Source organism: Akebia trifoliata, chromosome 1, assembly GCF_017979445.1.
Source record: "Akebia trifoliata isolate Shusen 1 chromosome 1, ASM1797944v1, whole genome shotgun sequence".
Taxonomy (NCBI): Eukaryota; Viridiplantae; Streptophyta; class Magnoliopsida; order Ranunculales; family Lardizabalaceae; genus Akebia; species Akebia trifoliata.
The window spans coordinates 33,644,624-33,664,742 of record NC_141375.1 but is presented as its reverse complement, the minus strand read 5'-3'; the positions used below and the strand labels follow the sequence as shown (position 1 = coordinate 33,664,742).

The 20,119-nt window shown below is 36.4% G+C and overlaps 1 protein-coding gene and 1 pseudogene across 2 annotated transcripts; both read right to left on the bottom strand.

The window, feature by feature from the left end:
* Window positions 1-1,182: 1,182 nt before the first annotated feature.
* On the bottom strand, window positions 1,183-9,757 carry LOC147411964 (pleiotropic drug resistance protein 1-like; annotated as a pseudogene). Its single transcript, XR_015181691.1, has 23 exons — window positions 8,919-9,757; window positions 7,554-7,672; window positions 7,355-7,443; window positions 7,150-7,234; window positions 6,901-7,060; window positions 6,739-6,815; window positions 6,389-6,442; window positions 6,214-6,304; window positions 5,524-6,113; window positions 5,131-5,447; window positions 4,879-5,039; window positions 4,679-4,782; window positions 4,428-4,584; window positions 4,222-4,347; window positions 3,973-4,136; window positions 3,545-3,877; window positions 3,178-3,468; window positions 3,018-3,101; window positions 2,661-2,794; window positions 2,334-2,558; window positions 2,093-2,251; window positions 1,750-2,004; window positions 1,183-1,664 (listed from the first exon to the last, which is right to left on the bottom strand). The product of XR_015181691.1 is annotated as a pleiotropic drug resistance protein 1-like (transcript).
* A 2,434-nt stretch (window positions 9,758-12,191) lies between these two features.
* LOC147411963 (pleiotropic drug resistance protein 1-like) lies at window positions 12,192-20,119 on the bottom strand. Its single transcript, XM_086454573.1, has 24 exons — window positions 19,267-20,119; window positions 19,003-19,123; window positions 18,832-18,920; window positions 18,636-18,720; window positions 18,387-18,546; window positions 18,216-18,292; window positions 17,893-17,946; window positions 17,716-17,806; window positions 17,325-17,626; window positions 16,418-16,699; window positions 16,019-16,335; window positions 15,785-15,945; window positions 15,605-15,708; window positions 15,355-15,511; window positions 15,144-15,266; window positions 14,897-15,057; window positions 14,477-14,809; window positions 14,094-14,384; window positions 13,935-14,018; window positions 13,690-13,823; window positions 13,377-13,604; window positions 13,102-13,273; window positions 12,756-13,010; window positions 12,192-12,665 (listed from the first exon to the last, which is right to left on the bottom strand). The coding sequence occupies exons 1-24, from the start codon at window positions 19,590-19,592 to the stop codon at window positions 12,408-12,410; spliced, it is 4,365 nt and encodes a 1,454-aa protein (XP_086310699.1). The 5' UTR covers window positions 19,593-20,119; the 3' UTR covers window positions 12,192-12,407.

Here is a 20,119-nt window from a genome sequence, read left to right as displayed (position 1 = left end):
CCTTGATCTAAGAGCAACTCCAAAACAAATAGGCACCTCTGTCAGGCATTTTATTGTGGAGAGTCTTTTTACCTATTTAAGAGGTCATTATTCCAAATTTATTATTAAAAATCGCTTTTCACAAATTCAACTATAGTAACATGTGTAACTGCCATCATTTTTTATCGCCAATGGGAAGAGAGAGAAAAATCAACTCTTTTCTTTTGTCTCTCACATTCTCTCTCTCCACAAAATTTTAAAATAGAGTCAAAGGACGAGTGCGTTGGGGTTCTTTTAGAGGGCTCTGACAATGCATAACTACAATTAGTAGAGGACACATAGCAAGAGCCAGAGTGCATTGGAGTCAATCTAAGCCTTTCTCCAGAAACTACTGAAATATAATTAAATGCCTTTAAAAGATATTATCTTTAACCCTCAACAAGGGTACGTAAAATAAATTTCCCTAATGAATAGCTTCAAACCTCTGGAACAAGATATGTTTTTTGGGAAAGTGAAAGACGATCCATTACTGGTAAAGAAATGAAGGATTTTCCACCAACAGTTGAAGATAATGGACTGAAGAGGAGATTGAATGAATTAAAAATAGGTTCAAGAGCTTAAAAATGATGGACTTTGAGGGTAAAAATAAAGGGTTTTTTGTTAGAAGAGGTTGAAGATGGGAGCTTTTATGTAGTTTTTATTAGTCTTCCGAAGTTGACCAAGGTCAATGGATATGTCAACAATTTGTATGTTTGCATTAACCATTTTATCTTTTTAGAGCCTTTCTCCATATTAGTTTTCATTGTGCACATTAACCGTTTAAACAGATCTTTCTTACTTTTGCATACATTTAGCTTCATATTTGTACTCAATTCTGATTTTGTTTCTCTAGAGGTTTGGAAATTTGATTTTCCAATGTCACAGTAACCTCTCAGGTTTCAAGATGGTGTTTAGCCAAAAATCTAGCTTTGTTGTGGTTTACGTCGTAATACAATACGGAGGTTTACGTCGTAATACAATACGGAGCAGCAGCATCCAAATAGCATATAAACAGATGGAAAGAATGGTTATTTTACTTTCACCTTGATTTAAGTTTAATTGAGAACAGTCTTTCCTTTTAGAGGAATAAGGTTCAAAAGCCTACTTCTAAACAGTAGTTATAACTATCGCATTAGTTGTCTTATTGAATCAAATTGGATACAATCATATGGGAGGAATTACATGAACTTCAACAAACATTGTTAGTTTAACAGATACCCAAGATTTCAATGTTGACAAAATCACGAAAATCATTTAATTAATACGAGGATAATCTGAAATAATAATCAAACCTTACTAACAACTTTTTTTTAATTTGTAAAATGATCGGTTCATCACTTGTTCAGCTTGAATGAAAGATTGGGTAATTTGATCGATGAAATACATTTTTATCTTCTTTGGAAGTTGAATGCTTTTATCGAAAAGGCAAAGATGAATGCAAAGAGAACAACAAACCCAACTTCCACTGCTGCAACTACTACCAAGAAATCATTTCTGAACCCGAAATAATTCTACAAGAAATCTTCCACTGTCTCACCCGTTTCAAGCTTGTCTTGTATATCTCCAAACTGGGAAACAACCAATCCATACAAGGTCCAAGAGACGGGGCAAGCCCAATAGTACCATCTCCACCACATGGGTATCCTCTGTAATCAACCAAGTAGTTTTAGCGCCTCTACTCCCTAAAGAAAACTGACACATAAAGAATGGATAAAATTGAAGGGAACATACCGTCCATGGAACTACAAAGCCTGAGAAGAGAATCCATATCCCATAAAAAGCAGATGAAACAATGGAAGCAATGTTGTGGTTGGGAGTGACGGCCACCGTCATCATTCCATAGAACGTGAAGTATAACAATGTGAAGTACATGAAGAACAGATACCAAAAGAACTTGGCGACTGTCCACTCAAATCCGATCATTCCGTAAACTATAACCCCATATATCATCGCTTGAGCAAATATATGAGGAATCTCAATCACCACCTATGACGAGAAGAAGAGAATTTAGTAAGAAATTTTGAGAAGAATATGATAGTTCTTTGAGAAAAATATGTTTTATTAAATGTATTACTTGTCCAAAAGCATACGGAAAGGTTGAATACATTCCAGGTAAAAGACCGTTCGTTCAACGTCCACAACGGGTTGCACAGATGAGACATTTTGTACCCCGATGAACAAAACAGCAGCATACATAGAACCCATTGCATTGAACAGATCTTGTTTCTTTCTCCTACAATTTCCAACGATAAATTTGGTGAGGATAATGGTTGGAATCATGTTTTTTTAACTTAATTTGTGCTCCCTAATCTTACCTTTTGGAGCCAAGATCCCAGAAAATTGTACCGAACATCAAGGCTATCGTAGTTGTGAAGAAAAATCTCACTGCAGTGTATTGTGGGTTGCGCCAGTATGACCAGTACTGTTTCCATAGGCAAGCTATCCATTGAGTGAAGAAAGACCGTGAGTACCGAGTAGGGAGGTAAAGTTCTTTTGAACCAATAGGAGTACTCAGTTCCATGATCAGGTCTTTGTTCCTCCTGAAAACATTCACCATAGATCACTTAAGTGTTATAGAAACAAAAATTTGTTTCATCCCTGGCATTCTCGTTGAGATTATTTGTATGGAACCCAGAATTCGCTTATATAGTTCAGAGTTCTTGTACACGTCACTGAAGTTAACTTGTAGAATTTCTTCTTGTGTTGCAGTAGTCACCTCCAACATCCATGTTGCCGGATTATAACCATCTTTTATTTTACTGACTCCTTCGATTCCCTTAACGAAACATTACTAACTTGTATCAGTAACTCTGGAGAAATAAACATTACTAACTTGTGTTGCAGTAGTCACCTCCAACATCCATGTTGCCGGATTATAACCATCTTTTATTTTACTGACTCCTTCGATTCCCTTAACGAAACATTACTAACTTGTATCAGTAACTCTGGAGAAATAAACCTTATTTTATCTTTTTTTTTTAAATTTTATTAGTCCTCACCTCAAAGTACTTAATCAGATGGCAACAATGGCGACCCAGAGGACCAACGTATATTTCTTGACCTCCTTGCGTCAATAGTAATAGCTGAAATTCCAAATGAAGGAGTTGAGTATATATCTCATACAAATTTCTAGTTGTTGACCCTTCTATCATATCTTACCTCATCGAAGGCTTCAAATATGTCAATGCTAGGTTGGTGGATGGTGCACACCACAGTTCGTCCCGTGTCCACAGTGTCCCTCACTGTTCTCATCACAATCGCTGCTGCCCTTGCATCGAGACCAGAGGTTGGTTCGTCCATAAAAATTATAGATGGGTTTGCTACAAGCTCAACCACAATGGTAAGCCTCTTGCGTTGCTTGGTTGATAGACCACTCACATTGGGCAACCCAACCATTGCTCCCCTCAGTGAAGTCAGCTCTACAAGCTCCATGACCTCCTCAATAAACATCTGCAACCATTAATTAGCTTTACAAGTTGGACCTAAAGAGATCACCAAAAGATATTAAGATCTCACACCCACCAACCTTTCTTGTTTCATGATCAACTTCAGGAGGTAACCGAAGCCATGCAGAATAGAGAAGGGACTCATAAACTGTGACATGAGGTGAGTGGATGTCAGTTTGCTCACAATATCCTAAAAGACGAGCAAATGTTTCTTGCTTCTTGGGGTGCCCTGATATGGTGATGCTTCCCTCAATATATCCACCAGTTTTCCTTCCGGCCAACACATCCATCAGTGTGATCTTACCAGCACCACTTATACCCATTAAAGCTGTAAGAACACCTGGCCTAAATGCTCCGCTCACACCCTTCAGAAGCTTCAAGCGATCTTCAGTGACTCCTTGAGCTTTTATTTCCTGCATATTCAATTTAAGATTAATAGGACTATTAAGAAAGAATCTGTCTGGCTCTCAAAACATATCTATCACTAATATTTGAAAACTAAAGCTACCTGAGGCATGTCAACAGAGTATGTAATATTATCGAAGGTGATAGAAAGAGGTTGAAATGGAAGAACCATTCCCCGCTTTCTGTTCTGATTTGCTTCTTTCATGGCTTCTATCCTTAAAGATGAAGACCTCGATGAGGGATTTCTACTAATCTCTTCTTCTCTTTCTACATTTATGTAAATTTAGTTTGGTTTATAACTAAATCGGACACGCAAACAAAAACACTAAAAGAAAGGTTTAAGCTTGATAACCTAGAGATGAAGTACGGCCAACAGAACTCTTTCCTTGGGACGAAAACTCTCTGACTTCTCCTATTCTGTTTACAGAGTTCTCATACATTGTCTCTTCATATAAAACTGCCTGGGGCTTGCCCAACGCTGCAGTAATTTCATTAGAGTGTTAGATTATGAGGTATCATTTACAAAATTTAAGGAAAGAAATTCAAGAGGATACACACGATTTAAATAAGAGAGAGCCAACGTGAAAAGGCCATTGAATAGGAAGATATATCCAATCAATGCTCCTATTCCAATCCAAGACCAATGTGCTTCAGGGAAGAACCCGTGAGACTTCACAACTGTCACCCCTAATGGCTCCGTAGAATTTGGAAGAAGCTATAACATAAAAGTGAATTCAAAACTTAGCTGATTTTGATGGAAGAATTTGCTTTTTCATAACTTCTCTTTTTTCAAAATTCCAAGAACTTACATGTTTCCAACTCTTTCCAAGGAACTCATTTACTAATATTGCATTCTGTGCGTACATCAAAGGTGATACCCAATATCCCCATGTCCACCATTTCTTCACATCATCTGTACCAAAGAAGTAAGAATTTCCCAAATTCAAAATACTAAAGGAAATTGTCCAAGAGAGGAAAACAATGTTTTCGGTTTATTTTCAAAACAAACCTCTTGACAATATAAATCCACCCAAAACCAAAAGCACGACCAATGCAAATGACCCGAATGTGTTTGCAATAACCATGTTCCTCCCCAATGCAGCAATGAATCAGAACAATCCTAAAGCCATCTGAGTAATAAGTACGAGAAGAAGGTACTGTCCAAAGACCCTACAGTAACAAATTTTCATTGGTCATTAAAATGAAAAACGCAAACTGAAAAAAGTCTTAGGCAGAGCCATTAAAGTGTGTTGGTCCTTACCCTTCGATACTTGGGTTGAAGCCAATGACATAATAAGTGATGAAAACCCAAATGGCGACTTCTAGAAATGTGATGGGAATTTTCAGGATCCATGTAGGGAGGGAATATGCCCATGAATGAAAGAATAGGAGGTCTCTTTGCTTGTAAAAGACAGGAAGCTTTGTGATGGTCATAACAAGTTCAGAGAATCCATTAAACAAATTCATGATGAGAGTGAAAAACAAAGCTCCCATGAAAGTCTCACGATCGGTTACTGAATCTCGATGCATCTCAGTACGTAGAAAGAGTGTCATGGTGATGGTAGCCATAACTGAAAGCTGAAGCCAGAAAGAGAATTACAAATTAATATCAAAGTATGGAATTTAAAAGAAACAAGTTAAGTTAGTATGTTACTTGTGTCATCTTGAAAATGTAGACAAATGAGTTCCTCTTCATCAGCAAGTATTCTCTTGAAATGCAAGCTTTCAAAAGTTCCTTCTTGCCAACACCGTACTTCTTAGTTGTCAGAGCAGCCAGGTGGCTCTTGCTTTTGTCAAATTGGGTGGCAAGTTCGTCTCCTAGTCTTTTGCCAACATGGAATGATTGGAAAGCCTCGGAAAATTCCTTGACGGTGACATAATTGTAGGGTTCATTTTTATGTGCCCAGTACTGTTTCAGATCTTTCCTTGGGGTTGGACTTACTTCTTGCAAGAAGTTGGCAACTCCTTTCCTCTCCGGACATTTGAAGCCCATGGATTCAAAGAACTCAAGCGGGTATTCACGAGGACCTTGGTACACCATCTGCCCATCTGAGAGGAGAATAATGTCGTCGAAAAGGTCATAAGTCTCTGGTGCTGGCTGGAGAAGAGAGATAAGAGCGGTCCCTTGGAGAATATGGATTGATTGCTTGAGTGAATTCACTATTTGAAAAGTTGTCGAACTGTCCAAACCAGTAGATATCTCGTCCATGAACAATGCTTTTGCTGGTCCAACCAACATCTCCCCTATAATAAATTGACGGAAAATGTTTAGAATAATTTATTCGAATAATAAATATAAGAAAAATGATCAATTTCTATGTTAGATCATGAATTACTGCAGTACCTGTTGTAACTTGTTTCTTTTCACCACCGGAGATACCCCTAAACTTTTCATCCCCCACCATGGTATCCGCACGGGCATCAAGTCCCAAAATCTAGCTTTTTAATCGTGTTAGGATAAAAGAACATAAGAAATATCTCAATATCTTCTCTGTAACCATTCTTTGAAGTGATGATACCTTTAAAATATAATTTGTAACTATACTGGCTTCTTGTCCTTCCAATGCTGCAGCCTACATTATTTGAAACATAAAATGTAAATGACTTTGAAATTGGGTTTGAGAAAAGAATATAGGTTCCTCATCATATAACACTTCCACAAAAACCAAATCCAAACTGATGGAATCAAGCTAATTATACCTTGGATGGAACAGAGCCTACTTAATCCATAAACACATTTTTGCACCAATGCATCAGAATTTTCTTCCCATCTTACTAGATGGACTCCATATTCATCTTGAAAATTGGGGGTCTAATTCTGTATAGCTCTTATTAACAAAGTATCAACTGTGAAGGATTTCTTTCTGACCTTCATATAGATATCAATATCAGGATCGGGCTTGATATTTGCTTCCTTTTCCCTTCTTGACAGCTCTGCCAACATCGCTGCAAATTGTCGAAAAATTCATTCAAACTTACTATGAACCTTGGACTATGTTACATTTATAGTAACCAAACATGTTTAACTTACCATAACCTGTGCCAGTCCCTTGACATCTCGCCGAGAAAGCCAAGGTTTCTCTTACCGTCATCTCTCCTATATGGAGATCATGTTGACTGATATATGCCGAAGTCCTCTGTGGGACAAACTCATCCATTCCATGACCATTGCAAGTTACTCTCCCTGAAACCTATATTTCAAAAGAACCCATTTCAGTATTAGAATTGGATGAATAAAACAACGATAAATTAAATTTGAAATGTATGGAATTAAAATTACCTTAAGATCTGAATCAAGCTTTCCCGCCAAAGCCAACAACAATGTTGTCTTCCCAGAGCTTGGGGGACCTAAGAGTAGTGTCATTCTGTGAAACTTGGATCAACAAAACATGAGAAATGGATTGTGTGGAAAGTCTATGCTAGAGAAAAGCATCCAAAATTAACTAAAATTTAATTTATATTTCAAATTGGGAGGGTGTTCGCACTTGCAAGGCCTGATGATTCCACTGACATCGTGAAGGATCGATAATGGTCTCTTTCTACTAGGAAGAATGTAGAGATAATTAAGGAATCCCTTGAAAACAAGAAGAGAAATTACAAGATAAATATAGTTTTTAATGCAAAAAAAAGAGCATTATAGACACCCAAGACTATATAAATGATTTGCATATACAGATGAATTACCTCTATCATATTAACAGAAAAGTTGAACACTGTGGGTAAAGCTCTACTCCACATAAGCTTCTGTATCAACACTTAGATGCTCAAATCGAACTTCAATCTTCGGAACATCAAGTCCAACTCTAGTAAAATGAAGAAACAGTGAAAATCCAACGTGTGTACATTATAAAATAGTCTAGAAAACATGTAAGAAGTTCCAACTTCAAACACCCATACCACTTTATGAAATGGAGACATTTTGTGGAAATATTTCAATCAGTGAGGAAACTGATTGAATTTTTCGTGGAAATGAAGGAAATATTGAGGAAATTTTTTTATTGAAACAGCACACTCATTAAGTCATCAAAATAAGATGAAATTTTTATTGAAACAAAACTCATTAAGTAATCAAAATTGGATAAACAAGTAAATGGAGTGTAGAAATGAAGATCAACAACATTCTTCTACATCATGCGCAAGAATTTGAGAATCCGACAATGTAAAACAATAACATTCTATGTAGAAATAAGAATAATAAGGTCACATTAGCTGTATATATTAGATTCACATATTATTATAATATATCTTTTTAGATTTATACAAATAGATTATTTGATATATCCAACTAATAAAAGTATGAATAATTGTGTGCTTGCTTATATGAACATACTAATATGCTTAGAATACATCAAAATAAGATGGTATTCTGTAGAAGTTTCGGAATGGTCTGAAATTTCTAACCCTACTTTAAAATTATTTGAAGAATCATGGACCATCAATTTTTACCGTTAGTTTGTAAACCACTTTTCTTGGGGTTAGAAGTTTAGGAATGGGCTGATTTTTTGTGAGGACGATCTTCTCACCATAAAGAACATCCCCACAAAAGATCAGCCCATTTTGAAACCATTTTAGTCATATAAGACAAAATTTTGTCTACCAAAGTGGTGCACGTGCCCTGGGATTAGTCCTTGGACAAACAAAATTTGTCTATCGATCATTGTCTATGATAAAGAAAAAAATATTATTAGTACCATTTCACCATCCTTTCTCCAAAGTTTAAACAAGTTATAACTTTTTTTTTTATATCTATAAAGTTTATATGTATGTTTCGAATAATTAAAAAAAAAAAACAAAAAAGAATATTTCGATTGAAGCTTACTATTGATCAAAATGTTTCCACCACAATCTTGCTTTTATATACCTAAAATTTGAGTATTGTGGTCGTAATTAGTCATTCACCCAAAATATTTGGCGAAATGAATAGTGATTTCTTCGGAAACATATAACAAAAGATGCCGTCCATTAAATTTTGTATCAGACCTTATGAACATAGAAATAATTTGATATATTTCATAGAAATATGTCGAACTTTAATACTATGATTCTTACCAATCAATGCGGTTCTTGAGATTTAATAAGAACTTCTCGTTATCCTCCTCTGCAACTCTAACCAACCTATCTAATAATTTCTTCTTCTCTTGGAATCCAAGACTCTGAATTTCAATTTCCCTGACCTCACCCTCTTCTCCAGTAAGTATTCCTTTCTTTATGCAATTAAAAGTGGGCAGTTTCTTGAGAGCAGCCCATTTCAGAGCTTCTTCATCGTCGTCTTCTCGATAAGAATGCGAAAATGGTTTAGCAGTGTTGGTCCTCCAAATGGAAGAACTCTGTCTACGTGAACTTCCCACTCTAAAAGGATCAGCATTCTCCATTAAACTAACCAAAACTGCAAAAAACACTAAAACCCAACAAAACCCAGGATAGATTTTTTCAAATTTATGGGTAAAAACTTGAAAGAGTGACTACTAGAGAAATTGAACAATTCCAAACAAGAACTAAACTACCAAAAACTGCAAAACCAATAAAGATACACTAAAACTCAACAAAACCCATGAAATATTTCTTCAAGATTCAAGATAAGAACTCGAAATAGTTACTTGTAAAGAGCTTTAACAATTCCAAACTAAAACTAAACTATCAAAAACTGCAAAACCTACAAAGACCCATTAATACCCAACAAAACCCATGAAAGATTTCTTCATGTTTATGAATAAGAACTCGAAACAGTGACTTGTAGAGAGCTTTAACAATTCGAATTTTCCAAGAAAAACTAAACTATCAAAAACTGCAAAACCAATGAGACATTTCAGGGTAAAAACTTGAAACAGTGAATTATACAGAGCTTGAACAAGAAAAACTCATCAAAACAAGGTATGGGTTTATTCTGTTTTTTTCCTCGACAGCTCTATTTCTATCTATTATTTAATTAACTACTGTTACCAGTAGGTTTGTCAGGAAGAAAGATTTATATAGTATAAATGAAGCATTTATATTTCAACATTCAGGAAATCCAAAATGATATTTATGCATTATAGAAGCTTGTCCTTCTTTTGCTTTCGTGTCAACTTCTTGTCCTCGAAACTATGGGACAGGAGAGGAAGTTTCTTGTTCGTTAATAGTTTTTATTTGTTATGGCAAATCTAAATATCTAAGGAAAATGCTGGAATGACACAGGGAATTTACTGCGATTCTCACAAGTCTGACGTGGATGTGTACATAATCATAGATGTTTTTCCTCGTGATACGTGTAAAAACCATCTATGAATCGTGCTGGAGTGACGCAGGATTCACTGTGATTCTCACAATTCTGACGTGGAAATGCATACATAACCGTAGATGATTTTTACTCGTATCACGAGAAAACAATCTATGATTAGGTACATATCCCACGTCAGACTTGTGAGAATCGCAGTAAATACCCTGTGTCATTCCAGCATTTTTCAAATATCTACTGGTTAAAAATCAAATCTGAATTTTTTTATTGGTGGTGACATGTGAAGTTGACATTTTTGTGTCGGTTCAGCAGGTGATGGGCAGAAACTTCAAGTAGTTAATGAACCCATTCAGTGGATCATATGTCACGTGCTGACATGTCCTGATCTGATTATAATTTTTTTTTTTTTTGACTTCTAGGGTCTTTGTTTATGGGATAAGAGAAAAATGATTTTCCAGACATTATAATTTTCTAAAAAAATGTTCTTCTTGAAAATCTATAGCATCTCAACCGTCTATTTAATTAATGAAGAGCCACAACTCGTGTAAGGCTAGTGTTATCTTTGGTTTTTTTTTTTTTTTTTCTTCTTCTTTTCAACTGGGAAATCTGAGGCGCACTATCGACACCCACTTTTTTTTTAGCTTTGTCGCACCCATTTAAACTTAAAATGTCAATAATGTGTAAGTACGTAAATATCTTTTTTGATTTTATTATATTTTATTGCATACGCCCATCAAACAAGCACAACTTTAACTTCGTACCGATACCAAGCATATTAAACTCTATCGAAATATCCCTACAGAAAAATCCTATCAAGGTTCAATTGAATCTACATAACCGAATGATATTTCTTCAGAGATTCATCAAAAGATCGCGCTTAGATCTATTTGCGAGGGACATTATTACTAAAATCTGAATTTTACTATTATTTGGTACAATTAAGCATTTTGATAGATGAATGTGAGTTTTATCATTTATTTTCATCATCTTTTGTTGTTGAAATTGTTTTAGAAATGAACCATGTTAAAAATCGATTTTATCTTTATTGTTTGCATCGGATTTTTAATTTTTTTTTCAAAATGTCCAATACGTTCGGTAAGTCATGACCAAACTCTTCAACACTATTTTAGTAGGAACATACTAAACACATTTTTCACATGGAATCCCCATATAAAGAACTATTTGATATGTACCTAGTTACCGTATGATAGCGTAATTTTTCAATATTTTTCTACCAAATTTATCATTCTTAGATCAGTAGGTACATGCCGAACAGTTCTTTTGCACATAATCCCATGTGAAAAAAGTTTGATATGTTATTACTGAACCTTTTTTAAAATATTGGATATGTATCTACTAAAAATTATTGAAAGATTCAATAGGTTACTATAAAGTTTTAAAAAATATTCAATGGGTAAAACTAGTACATAATTATTTGTTGCATTCACTCGTAAGGACGATGGGTAAAACGAGTAAGTGAGTGTGATGAGCAAAATAGTGGGTGTCAATTGCCCTCCCCAAAAGATATAGAACATCAACCTCTAATGGATGCTACAACAAATCTCATTTTTTACCAACTAATTTACATTTAAAGATATATACAATTCAATTAGAGAGCTTCATTTCCTCACCAACTTTTGCTAACACCAGCCCAAGAGGTTTGCTATTTCTTGATGATTTACATATGAATTGGAGTGGTATAAGCAAAAGATGGTGTATAGAATCTCTCTTCTATTAGCATCCTCTTAGTGTTTTTTTTTCCCCTAAATAATTTTATTTTAATTGAAAAAACACACCTTCCTTACTAAATTAGTAACGAGATCCATGCCCTCATCAATTGGCCTCCAAAAGCATGAGGTGTCCATGGATGTAGATCACAAAATGATAAGAACTTTAAAAAAAAAAAACCGATAAAGAAAAATTATCTATTGCAATTTACTTAAAAATTGGGAATTCAGTGGATGTCCATTTTCAGAATCTCAGATCAAGCTCAAAAGGAGGGTTTTTTTTTTTTTCTTCTAAATTTTGGTTCTAGACCTCTTCCAACAAGCTTATTCGAAAAAAGAAAAAAAATTATGTGTGGGATCCATAATATATATAATGTAGAACAGCTGCATGCATATATTGATCGATAGACGGAGAAAAATATTAATTTTACATCAACTTTGATATCAGTTTCACTAAGAACAGACTCTCTAGATAATGAAATAGAGACATAATAATTAGATTCATACTAAAATAGGCATCTTAACATCCCACCCTCTCTTAAAGAGACAACATTGACCTCAAGGTGTGTACTACTTTGCAATTTCTTTCATTTATTTTTATCTTCTCTGGAAGTTAAATGACCTTATTGCAAAGGCAAAGACAAATGCAAAGAGCACAGTAAAGCCAGCAACCACGGTTGCAACTACTCCTAAGAAATCATATTTGAACCCAAAATAACTCCTCAAGAAATCTTCAACTGTCTCACCCGTGTCAAGCTTGTCCTGTATATCTCCAAACTGCGAAGCAAACAATCCGTATAAGGTCCAAGCAATGGGGCAAGCCCAATAGTACCATCTCCACCACAAGGGAATCCTCTGTAACCAACCAAGAAAATTTTAGTGTCTCCAATACATCCTAAAGAGAACTGACACATGTAAAGAATGGATCAAATCAAGGGAGCATACCGTTCGTGGAACTATAAAACCTGAGAAGAGATTCCATATCCCATAGAAAGTAGTTGAAATAATGGATGCAACAGTTAGGTTGGGTGTGATAGCTACCATCATCATCCCATAGAATGTGAAGTACATGAATGAGAAGTACATGAAGAATAGATACCAAAAAAACTTGGCAATTGTCCACTCAAATCCGATCATCCCATAAACTATAACCCCATATATCATTGCTTGAGCAAAAATATATGGAATCTCGATCACAACCTGTGTTAAAACAAGGAAATCCAGTTTAAAAAAATGAAATAAAAATTGCTATATATATTAAACCTTCATGAAAAAGAAGCTAACTGATTACTTGTCCAAAGGCATATGGCAAGGCTGAATACATTCCAGCAGCTCTCTCTCTGTAAAAGACTGTTCGTTCAACAGCTACGATGGGTTGCACAGATGATACATTTTGTACCCCGATGAACAACACGGCAGCATACATAGAACCCATTGCATTGAACAGATCCTGTCTCTTTCTCCTGTAATTTCCAACGTTAAGATTTGTTCAGGATAATTGTTGCAAGCACATTTTACTAAGGACCTGTGCAAAGAGAATTATAAACATAGTGCCCCCAGTCTTACCTTTTGGAGCCAAGATCCCAGAATATTGTACCAAACATCAAGGCTATTATAGTTGTGAATAAAAATCTCACTGCAGTGTATAGTGGGTTGCGCCAGTATGACCAGTACTGTTTCCATAGGCAAGCCATGCATTGAGTGAAGAATGACTGCGAGTAGCGGGTAGGGAAGTAGAGGTCTTTTGAACCACTAGGAGTAGTACTCAATTCCTTGATCAGAGCTTTGTTCCTCCTGAAACATTCACCATAGAACTTTTAACAAAAATATATGTTACATCTCTGACATTTTACATCAAGACTCTTTAGGTGAAAGTCACCTATATGCTTCCGAGTTCTTGTACATATCACTGAAGCTAACACCGAGAACTTCTTCTTGTATTTCTGTAGTCACCTCCAACATCCATGTTGCTGGATTATAACCATCTTTTATTTTACTAATTCCTTCGATTCCCTTAACAGAACACATATATAATATTTGTATCAGTAACTATTTAGTAGGAATTGAAAGCCAAGAAGAGAAAGAAGCCTTACTGTTATCTAATAATATTTTATTAGTCCTCACCTCAAAGTACTTAATCAGATGGCAAGAATGACGACCAAGTGGACCCACATATATTTCGCGGCCTCCTCGTGTCAATAGTAAAAGCTGTAAGTCCAAATTAAGGAGTTGAGTATCTCAAACAGAGATCTAGTTAGTTGTCCAACCTTTAAGATCTCTTACCTCATCGAAGGCTTCGAATATGTCTATACTAGGTTGGTGGATGGTGCACACCACAGTTCGTCCCGTGTCCACAGTATTCCTCACTGTTCTCATCACAATTGCTGCTGCTCTTGCATCGAGACCAGACGTTGGTTCGTCCATGAAAATTATAGATGGGTTTGCTACGAGCTCAACCGCAATGGTAAGCCTCTTGCGCTGCTCGGTTGAGAGACCACTCACTCCGGGCAACCCGACCATTGCTCCCCTCAGTGAAGTCAGCTCTACAAGCTCCATAACCTCCTCAATAAACATCTGCAAAGATTAATTAGTTTTACAAGTCAGTGGATACTCAACCAGACAAAAAGAAATCATACACATAAAAAACATAAATGTTACCCACCAACCTTTCTAGTTGCAGAATCCACTTCAGGAGGTAACCGAAGCCATGCAGAATACAGGAGGGACTCATAAACTGTGACATGAGGAGAGTGGATGTCCGTCTGCTCGCAATATCCTAAAACACGAGCAAATGTTTCTTGCTTCTTGGGGTGCCCAGATATATTAATACTTCCCTCTATGTATCCCCCAGTTTTCCTTCCAGCCAACACATCCATTAGTGTCGTCTTACCAGCACCACTTATACCCATTAGAGCTGTAAGAACTCCTGGCCTAAAAGCTCCGCTCACACCATTCAGAAGCTTCAAGCGATCTTCAATAACTCCTTGGGCTTTTATTTCCTGCATATACAAATTAAACACATCAATCACTCATTTGTTGCTCTAGCTATCAAACACATCAATCACTCATTTGAAGATTGAAGCTACCTGTGGCATGTCAATTGAGTATGCAATATCATCAAATGTGATAGAAAGAGGTTGGAACGGAAGAACCATTCCCCGCTTCCTGTTCTGATTAGCTTTGTCCGAGGCTTCTATCCTTAAAGACGAAGACCTTGATGAGATACTCCTAATTTCATTTCCTCTTTCTGCATTTATGGAAGTTGAGTTTAGTTAAAAAATACAAAGGCATGAACTATCAGAAGGTAAATGTAAATGCATTAAGCCTGATCACCTCCAGAAGAAGTCTGACCAACCAAACTCCTTCGGGGCGACAACCCTATGACTTCTTCAATTCCGTTCTCAGAATTCTCATTCATCATTTCTTCAGAGAGAACTGCCTGAGGCTTCCCAAATGCTGCAGTAATTTCATTTAAAAAAATAAAAAATTAGAGCACAAGATCTTATATACAAAATTTAAAGAAAAAGTTCAAGAAGATACACACGGTTGAGATAAGAGAGAGCCAACGTGAAAAGACCGTTGAATAGGAAGATATATCCAATCAATGCTCCTACTCCAATCCAATACCAATGTGCTTCAGGGAAGAACCCACGAGACTTCACGACTGCCACACCCAATGGCTCCGTAAAATTGGGAAGAATCTATCACATAAAGGAGAACTCAAAACTTAGTTGATTTTATGGTGGTATTTTCTTTTTCATCACTTCTCCAAAAGAAAATTTACAAGAACTTACGTGTCCCCAACTCTTCCCAAGGAACTCATTTACTGCTATTGCGTTCTGCCCATACATCAAAGGTGATACCCAATATCCCCACATCCACATTTTCTTTACATCATCTGTGACAAAGAAAGAAGCTTAGGGAAAGTGTTGACGAATGGAAAAGCATGTTTTTGGTTTAGTCTCAAAACAAACCTCGTGACAAGACAAAGCCACCCAATGCCAAGAGTACAAGCAATACAAATGACCCAATCGTGTTTGCAACTACCATGTTCCTTCCCAATACTGCTATGAATCGGAACAATCCTAAAGCCATCTGATTGCTAAGTAGAAGAATGAGGTACTGTCTAAAGAGCCTGCACTAAGAAAATTTTCATTGGTTATTGCTTGAACTGCAAAATACAGAACACTATGTGTGTTGGTCTTCACCTTTCAACATTTGGATCGAAGCCAATGACATAGTAAGTAATGAATACCCAACAAGCAACTTCAAGAAACGAGAAAGGAATCTTCAGGATCCATGTAGGGAGTGAATATGCCCACGAAGGAAAGAATAGGAGGTCTCTTTGCTTGAAAAAGACGGGAAGCTTTTGGATGCTCATCGCAAGCTCTGAGAACCCGTTAAACATATTTATGAGGAGAGCAAAATATAGAGCTCCCATAAAAACCCCACCATCAGTTACTGAATCTCGATGCATTTCGGTACGTAAGTAGAGTGTCATTGTGATGAACGCCATAATTGAAAGCTGAAATCATCCGGAAGGTGAACTATGAATTAGTATCATAAGTATGGAATTTAAGCAAGATACTTCAAAAGCTATTACGTACATTTGTCATTTTGAAGATGTAGACAAACGAGTTCCTCTTCATCAGCAAGTATTCCCTTGAGATGCAAGCTTTCAAAAGTTCCTTCTTGCTAACGCCATATTTCTTAGTTGTCAAAGCAGCTAGGTGGTTCTTGCTCTTGTCGAATGGGGTGGCAAGTTCGTCACCTAGTTTCTGGCCAACATGAAATGACTTGAAAGCCTCTGCGAATTCCTTAACGGGGATGTAATTGTAGGGTTCATCTTTATGTGCCCAGTATTGTTTCTGATCTTTCTTTGATGTCACCTATCATAAAGGTGAAGGACTGAGCGTCAGTATTCCATGAAAACCAAAAGGGAAAATGATGCAGCGTGAATCAAAGAAAGGATATGATCAAGGTCAATATCCAAAAACTGGAATCCATCACAAAATGAGAACTCTTGAAAGATTTTTTTGTGAATTAAAGATGTCTCTTGTAGAAAAGAGTTCTATTCTTAGAAAAACACGAAAATAGCCAAAATACGAAAATTTACAAAAAATAAGTATACTCGACTGAAGAAAGGAAATGGATATATTAAGCCTGAGAAGCAAGGTAGAATTGACGGTGCGTGATTCTAACTTCTATAGCTAAAGTTATTACTAACACACAAAAAAACTCTCCTAAAACGGCAAATTTGTTGAAAAAAAGGTCTAAATGAGGACTTTGGCCTAAAAGTGAAAAGTCCCCGATTTTTCTTTGGACCCTAAAGATCTTGATGATTCCATCCAGGAACGGGTCTTGCCCCAGGTCCATGTTTTTTACTAGTGTGTTTAGGCCTTCTATTGCTTGGACTTTGGTGGTTCAAGCACTCCATAAACTCTTCTGCCACTTGTCCTACATCGGAAAAGAAAGAAATGGGTGAATTGTGATGGGTTTTGGTGCCAAACTTACTTCTTGCAAGAAGTCAGCAACTCCTTTCCTCTCAGGACATTTGAAGCCCATGGATTCAAAGAACTCGAGCACATATTCACGAGGACCCTGGTACACAATCTGCCCATCTGAGAGTAGAATAATGTCGTCGAACAGGTCATAAGTCTCCGGAGCTGGCTGGAGAAGACATACGAGAGCAGTTCCTTGAAAAATATGGATGGATTGCCGGAGAGAATTCACTATTTGAAAAGTTGTCGAACTGTCAAGTCCAGTAGATATCTCATCCATGAACAATACCTTCGCGGGTCCAACCAGCATCTCCCCTGTAACCAGCAATGTTCAAAATAATTGATTCAAATAAAAATCATAATAAAATTGATACTTCTGTTTTAGATAATGAGTTGCAGTCTACCTGTTGTAAGTCTCTTCCTTTGACCGCCGGAGATACCCCTCAACATTTCATCCCCAACCATGGTATCGGCACAGATATCGAGTCCCAAAATCTAAATTTTTTTATGCAACATTAGAAAATAGAAAATAAGAATTTCACGTGAGTACATCTCAAGAATTCTGTAGCTACTAATGATACCTTTAAAATATAGTTTGTAACTACACTCGCTTTCTGTCCTTCCAATGCTGCTGCCTGCATCATTAGAAACAAAAAACAAAACAAAAACAACCTCTTTTGGAATCCAGTTTGAAAACCAAATTAACTCTGCGGAACCAAGCTAAATAAACCTTGGATTGAACAGAACCTACTGAATTCATAACCAGGTTTTCCAAATTCCACCAAAACATCAACAAATTCATCGACCTAACTTGATAGACCACATAGTCATCTCAAAAGAGGAGTGTGATCTAATTCTGTTTCTCTTATAATAATGTATAAACTACGAAGGAGTTCTTTCTCACCTTCATATAGAGATCAATATCAGGATCGGGCTTGATATTTGCCGCCTTCTCCCTTCTTGATAGCTCTGCCAACATCTCTGCAAATTGTTGATAAATTGGACAAATGGATTCAAAAAATTTGGAAACCTTGGACCGTGTTACGTATGTTGAAACCAAATATGTTTTATTTACCGTATCCTGTTCCAGTCCCTTGACATCTCGCCGAGAAAGCCAAGGTTTCTCTTACTGTCATCTCTCCTATATGGAGGTCGTGTTGACTGATGTAGGCAGACGTCCTCTGTGGGACAAACTCGTCCATTCCATGACCATTATAAGTTACTCTACCCGAAAACTGATGTTCCAGAAAGAATGTGTTTCAATTTTGAATCAGAAGACAAAACACACAAGATGAACAATTTAAATTAATGAAATTAACAGTACCTTAAGATCTGAATCAAGCCTTCCCGCCAAAGCCAACAGCAATGTAGTCTTCCCAGAGCTTGGGGGGGCTAAGAGCAGTGTCATTCTGTGAAACTTGGATTAATAAAACAAGAGAAATGGAGAGTTTTTACAAGAGAAATGAAACCAAAATTAACTAAAATCACATCTGTGATTTGAATTGAGTAGGCCTTGTCACCTGCAAGGTTTGATGATTCCGCTAACATCTTGAAGGATCGATAATGGCCTTTTTCTACTAGGAAGTATGTGAAGATAATTCAAGAGTCCCTTTTGAAATGGAGAATATATCAGAACATTATAGACTACCAAATACCATATAATAAATGATCTCCATATGCAGATGAATTACCTCTATCATATTAACTGAAAAGTTGAGTATTGTGGGTAAAGCTCTGCTTCCCACATAAGCTTCTGTATTGATATTTAGATGCTCGAATCGTACTTCAACCTTTGCAAGATCGATTCCAACTCTGAATAAAATGAAGATACAGAGAAAACCCAACAAAGGTTTATTTTCAAAACAAACAAAAAGTCTAGAAAACATACAAAATTTTCAAATTTCAAAAACACAATCAGTGTTTATGAAAGAAAAACATGTCTTAAGAATTGTTACCGATCAATGCGGTTCTTGAGCTTTAATAAGAACTTCTCATGATCCTCCTCAGCAACTCTAACCAACCTCTCCAACAATTTCTTCTTATCTTGGAATCCAAGGTTGTGAATTTCAATTTCCCTGGCCTCACCACCCTCTTTTTCATTTAGTATACCTATCTTTATGCGATTGAAAGTGGGCAGTTTCTCAAGAGCAGCCCACTTCAGAGCTTCTTCGTCGTCTTCATCTCGCGAAGAATGTGAGAAAACTTCAGCAGTGTTGTTCCTCCAAATGGAAGAACTGTGTCTACGAGAACTACTCACTCTAGAAAGATCAGCACTCTCCATTGAACTACCAAAAACTGCAAAACCCACAAAGACTCACTAAAACCCAGCTAAACCCATAAAGATCTCTTCAAGTTTCAGAGTAAAACTTGACACAATGACTTGTAGACCCACTAAAACCAAACAAAACCCATAGAAGATCTCCTCAAGTTCAGAGTAAAAACTTGATACACTGACTTGTAGAGCTTGAACAATCTAAACAAAGATATTAAAACCCATAGAAGATTTCTTAATCAAATTTCAGACCAAAAAACACCTGAGAATTAAACTACCAAGAGGAATTGGAAAATTAAATAAATAAAAAAACGTAAAGACCCACTAAAATTCAATAAAACCCATGAACCATTTCTTCAAATTTTAGCCTAAAAACTTGAAACAGTGACTTATAGAATTTGAACAACTCAAAACAAGATATGGATTTGTCCAAGTTTATTTACTAAACTAAGACAGATCCATCTCTGTCTTTTGCAACCATGTTTGCTAGGACTTTATTGAAGGACCAAAATCTTTGGTGTATGTAATGGGATTTA

Excerpts from the sequence above, each read along its gene's own strand:
- LOC147411963 (XM_086454573.1), bottom strand. The coding sequence starts at position 19,592 with ATGGAGAGTGCTGATCTTTCTAGAGTGAGTAGTTCTCGTAGACACAGT. Across the intron at positions 17,627-17,715 it reads AAGGAAGAGACTTACAACAG|GGGAGATGCTGGTTGGACCC; the intron begins GTAGACTGCAAC and ends TGCTGGTTACAG. Across the intron at positions 14,385-14,476 it reads TGGATTCTGCAACTAGAAAG|ATGTTTATTGAGGAGGTTAT; the intron begins GTTGGTGGGTAA and ends TAATCTTTGCAG.